Raw genomic sequence first — 5,162 nt, forward strand, 5'->3', positions numbered from 1 at the left:
GACACACCCGTTGCTGGGTGAACAAAGCCGGTCCCGTTATTTCCCTGCTGCTCACACACCTACCAGTTACTGCAGTGCACAAGGTTCACTCGAAGAAGCACAAAGACAGGGTGGTCCCTTCTTCTAATCAACCCCATGTGTTTTATTTTGGATAATATTTATAATATGTGCAGCCAAAACCCARTCATTGTTTTCAGATAAATATAATAATCACTGTGGACGTTTTTAAAGGATTAATCATGTTAAAGAAATAAGTCATATCCASCCCAATAACATAAAGAAAATAATCTTTTTATGACCCTACCTTGGCACCTATCTGGTTGCCGCACTGGCCGGCCTGGATGTGCACGATCTCCCTCATGATGGACGCGAAAGTTTGACAAGAGAAGAGCGGAAAACGAGATGCGTGGATGAGCGAGCCGAACCGAGCCTTATGAGACCGGACAATGGATTTATAAGGCTGGAGCGTTTCCAGCGCGGGGGGACCCCCGGATTGGTGCGAGACCACACCCAGAACAAGCTGCAGCGCGCGGGGATTGGATGAGGAGGACTGAGGGGGAGGGGGGAGGAACGAGTGGGAGGGGGCGTGACATGGCTGCAGAGCAAGGCCGTGGAAATCAGGAGACTGAGCTGAAGTTTAGCAGCTGGTGTCCAGAAAAACATGCATTACAGCTGTTTTAGAGTCATCCSTGATTAATGAGCTTTGTGATGAGGAAACGGATGGCAGGAAATTTATTGTAAAGTTGTTTGCTTGTAAAAGAATGACGTAATGCACAAACCACTTTTGTGAGATCTCGCGAGATGCGTCAGGGCTCAGAGAATATGTGGAGGATGAAATCAAGGCCAGCGGGCCGCTAATCCGCTACGCTAAAAATTGTTCGGCTATTAGATGTTAGCTGATTTATCAGCCGAGCTGTGTCCACTGAAATCAGGCTCCTGGTTAACAGGATATTTCGCTAACGCCAGTGGTGGAGAAAGTACTCAAACACTGTACTTAAGTAAAAGTACTGATAAACAGACAAAAATGTACTCTAGTAAAAGTAAAGGTACCACATTAACATTTTACTTGAGTAAAAGTAAGTAAGTACTTGCTTTTAAAAATACTTAAAGTATTAAAAGTAAAAGTACTTGCTTAATGTATTCCCTAATATCATGAAGTGTTGTGTGTCTACTGTATGTATATTTTTAATACATCACTGGTGCCATTTTAATGAACAACGCTGCAGATAATGCATGTTTTTGTGTTTACCCTCTGTGACACTGTTCACACTTGGACTTGTGATTCTGTGCATCATCACAGATTGTGACAACAGCTGCAGAAGATGTAAATTTGCCACCAACGTCCTTTATCAAATCTCAACAAGTCATTTTTTGAACCAGTTAACTTGAATAAGTCTTTTAAATAAGGCCATGAATGGCACATTTCCTCCGTGGTGGAAACCATTGTGGGCATGCTGATGCTCTGCTTTTTTATGAAGGAGGGTCTAATGGTACTTTCCTGGTTTGCAGTGTTTCAATGGACCAATTACAGCAGTTTCCTGTCTCACCACTGATTACATTCAAACTAAAAAATAAAAAATAAACAAACCACGAAAAAAAAGTGACATGTCATGAATGTAATTTGTAATTCTATGCATTACAGAAACGTAGCGGAGTAGAAAGTACAGATACTTAATGTAAAATGTAGTGGAGTAAAAGTCAAAAAGTACCCATGATGAAATCTACTTAAGTACAGATACATGAAAAACGTACTTAAGTACAGCAAGAAAGTACTTGTACTTAGTTACATCCCACCACTGGCTAACGAGACAAATGGACACAAACAGACATGGAWACATTTTCACATCTGTTGTTGCAGATTCCTCACCTTCCTCTTTGACCTGTCAGCATGATTTAGCCACATAAAACTGATTTGACAGCATTTAAATAAACTGCTTTGAAACAAAATCATAGCAGACTTCAGTCACACAGAAGTGGTTAGCAGGTCTTGTGCTTTCAGTTCACATCAGCTTTGTTTGGAAAACAGGAGCTAATCTGCTCTAAAAGTATAAAAACACTCATTAGGATACCAATACATTTGCTGCTGCATTTTTTTATATCCATTTTCCAAAATCTTATCTAAATATAACATTTTGATCAAAGTGATGAATGGTGGAAATTAACAACTTTGCACATCATTCTTCATATTTAATTCAAAATAATTCAAGTACATTATTGTCATTGGACCATGAATTTACAATAATCTTGAGCAGGGGTGCCCAAACATTTTCCCCGAGGGGGCCAAAATGAAAATCTATCCACGGCTGCGGGCCAAGTGCAGTAATATACAGTAATACATGAAATACAATTTTTTTTAAGTAAAGTCCTTTATTTTTAACAATCAAGCTATGCAATGGCCCTCTTTTGTTTTAGTTTGTGCACTTGGCGAAAGTCTGATATACGCTCAAGTAGCAAAGGCTCATGGAACATATCATAAATAGGTAAAATATGAGTTTTTGCGGCCTTATAAAGTGTGAAAATCTACATGTGGGGTTAAATCTGATCTAAATATTTCTTGTCATTTCATGTTTCATGTTTAATCCTAATAAATCAAAGATAAAGTCAGCACCATGAAAGAAAACTACCTTCACTACAGCCCTTTTATGCATAGTCATTTGACCAGTGGAAATACTGTCACATAGGATAACAGGTTACAACCTTGTAAATTTGGCAACTGTTGGTGGGCCAAATCAAATGGCTTGGCGGGCCAAATTTGGCCCGCGGGCCCCACTTTGGGCTCCTCTGATCTTGAGGATCACATTATGGACTGTATAAAAAGCAAATAGTTGATTAATTTACTGATATTAAATATTATTAGTACATAGCTTAAAACTAAATATTGCATTAGGATAGCTAAAAGCCTAAAGCAGCAAAATTCTTGAACATAGCAAAATAGTAGAATAAATCTAAAAGGTGCAAATAATTAAAAGCTTGTAGCATAATKCTCAATAAAAGCTARATTTTGTGAAAGAACACCTAAAATRCATAGCAATTATTGGTAAAAAAAATAGTGTCTAAAGCTAAAAGTATCAAAARGATAGTTAACAGCTAAAGTRGCAAAGGAGTGACTTGATTTGAAATTGAAACTCTATATTTTGCAGAGGATTGTAGAAACACTGTATCATGTTAGATGTGCTTGGGTCAGATAAAAGTCTGATGTTACCAAGAGGAAGCAAAGTGAAGCAAGACCAAACAACAACAARACATYCTGGTACTTGATACTGAGTATGAGATCTGGTCAAACAAATAAAACACAGTTTTGAAGGGAAATGTGGACCTGCTCASTGTTAGACAAGTGTAAGACATCTTGGTATGATTTCATTTCAYACGTTGAATGTTGAATCATGTTGATAAATGTGCAGTTCCTAMACCCACCGCTAGATGGCGACAAACAGCGGATGTGAACAGATCAGTGAAAGTGGGCGTTGACCAACAAGCACTTCCCCSTCAACAACAGATTCCAATCGACGGCTCGACGTACAACTGGAAACCTATTTCATTCCACCCTGAACAGGTTTGTTTGTTTCAATTGATTAAATAAAACCAGAATAAACAAGTAGTTGACGTTTTAACATCGCTTATGACCTTTTCCGCCGCTTTTCCTCACGGCAGCAGGAGGAGGAGAGGCGTACGGACACTCGGTACTCGTTTCTTCGCGATTTAGGTTTGCTTTTATTRGCTTCAAATCCTTCGCATATTGATTTGAAATACAAACTCTCCGGTGGGACAGCCGGTTATATCGGACATGTGTGTGTTGTTTCTATTAAAACCATAGATTAGAACCATAGATTTACATCACCAGAGCTGGTTTGTGAAAGAGGGAGGAGCTGCAAACACAAACCGGATCAAATGACTTCCGTGGACAGGCGGGACTTGTAGTTTAACAGCTTTTATAATAACTTTAAGTAAATTTCAATGTTTTAAAACGATTTTAGGAATAATATTTAGCTGGTCAAGTAACAGAACAATAAAGTAGTTTTTTACAGTTATATAGTTTATGAAACTTACTCTGTTTATTCTGCTTTTGCTTTTAAAATCATTACTTTAGTGAAAAATCACAGATTTTATTGCTGTTTCTGTCWATTAAGAAGTTGAATTCTGTTACATTTAGAGCAGCTATAACAGTAATACCTTTATACTGGTGATTTTATTTAATTAATAATCACATACAGTAAAATATATTTTTCAGAATGAGACGTGTTGTTTCCTAAACTTGTTAGCTTTTAACCCACAAAATAACAGCAGAGACTTGTGGCCCCAACTTCTTTTGGGTTACAAACATTGTTATCAAATTAAACAAACAAAAGCATAGTTAAATTAAATATGCTAATTTAATATAATTTTTAAGCACAATGACATTTGTAACAACTAAGGCAAAAAAAACATGCCAGTAGTAATTTTTAAATGTAATTAATTCTGACAATAAGACCCCACCTAGATGTTTCTGGACTCACTGGTCTTGACCCCAACTTTGGGAACTGGTAGACTGTATTTTTAGCATTGATGCTTGTTGATTTTTGTAGTTCTTAGCTCGCTGCTGTGTTCAAATAKTAACTTTTAGCAATTAAATATTTATTTTCTGCTTTAATAAAAGCTCGTGTAGCACCATGATTGTGTTTCAGGAAGTAGACGGGGCTTAAAGGCCCACATTTCCAGTGAGCAGACTGGTTTCAAAAATACATCAAAGATTAAAGGAAACATGATTCTCATTCACGTCACGTGGGTGCTGGAGAAAGATTTTTGTTACTCGGGCCCTGATTTTGGCACAGCGACAGATAGCACTATTAATAAAATAAATAAGAGTAGATCCAGCAGATCCCCTCTAGAGTTCTGCAGCCTAACGGCGTCAGGGAGCAGTCTGGTGCTCTGGATGTTCTGCAGCCTCCTCCCTGAGGGGAGTGGGTGGTGCAGGAAGCCCCTCTGACACATTCTGTAAACAGGATCATGTTGGCTTTATTCCTAACTACCAGCGTATGTTGGAATATTTAGTTTAGTATTATAATACTACATGTGTTGATGGTCACAATGTAGCTACAACAGGGGTGGGCAATCCTGGTCCTGGAGGGCCGCAGCCCTGCATGTTTTACTTGTTTCTCTGCTCCAACACACCTGATATGAAGGAA

At 38.3% G+C, this 5,162-nt stretch overlaps 2 protein-coding genes across 2 annotated transcripts in view; one reads left to right on the top strand and one right to left on the bottom strand.

Moving 5' to 3' along the window:
• Positions 1-428, bottom strand: part of tubb5 (tubulin, beta 5) — a 5,488-nt gene extending 5,060 nt beyond the window's left edge. Inside the window, exon 1 of the mRNA XM_014013434.1 lies at positions 305-428. Coding sequence (XP_013868888.1) covers positions 305-361 — 57 coding nt within the window. The 5' untranslated portion in view covers positions 362-428. The remainder of the gene's footprint in view (positions 1-304) is intronic.
• Positions 429-3,434: 3,006 nt separating this feature from the next.
• flot1b (flotillin 1b) overlaps positions 3,435-5,162 on the top strand; it is a gene marked incomplete at its 3' end in the record, with an annotated part of 12,184 nt that continues 10,456 nt past the window's right edge. The window contains 1 exon segment of the mRNA XM_014013435.1: positions 3,435-3,553.

The sequence above is a fragment of the Austrofundulus limnaeus genome, unplaced genomic scaffold, assembly GCF_001266775.1.
Source record: "Austrofundulus limnaeus strain Quisiro unplaced genomic scaffold, Austrofundulus_limnaeus-1.0 Scaffold101, whole genome shotgun sequence".
NCBI lineage: Eukaryota > Metazoa > Chordata > Actinopteri > Cyprinodontiformes > Rivulidae > Austrofundulus > Austrofundulus limnaeus.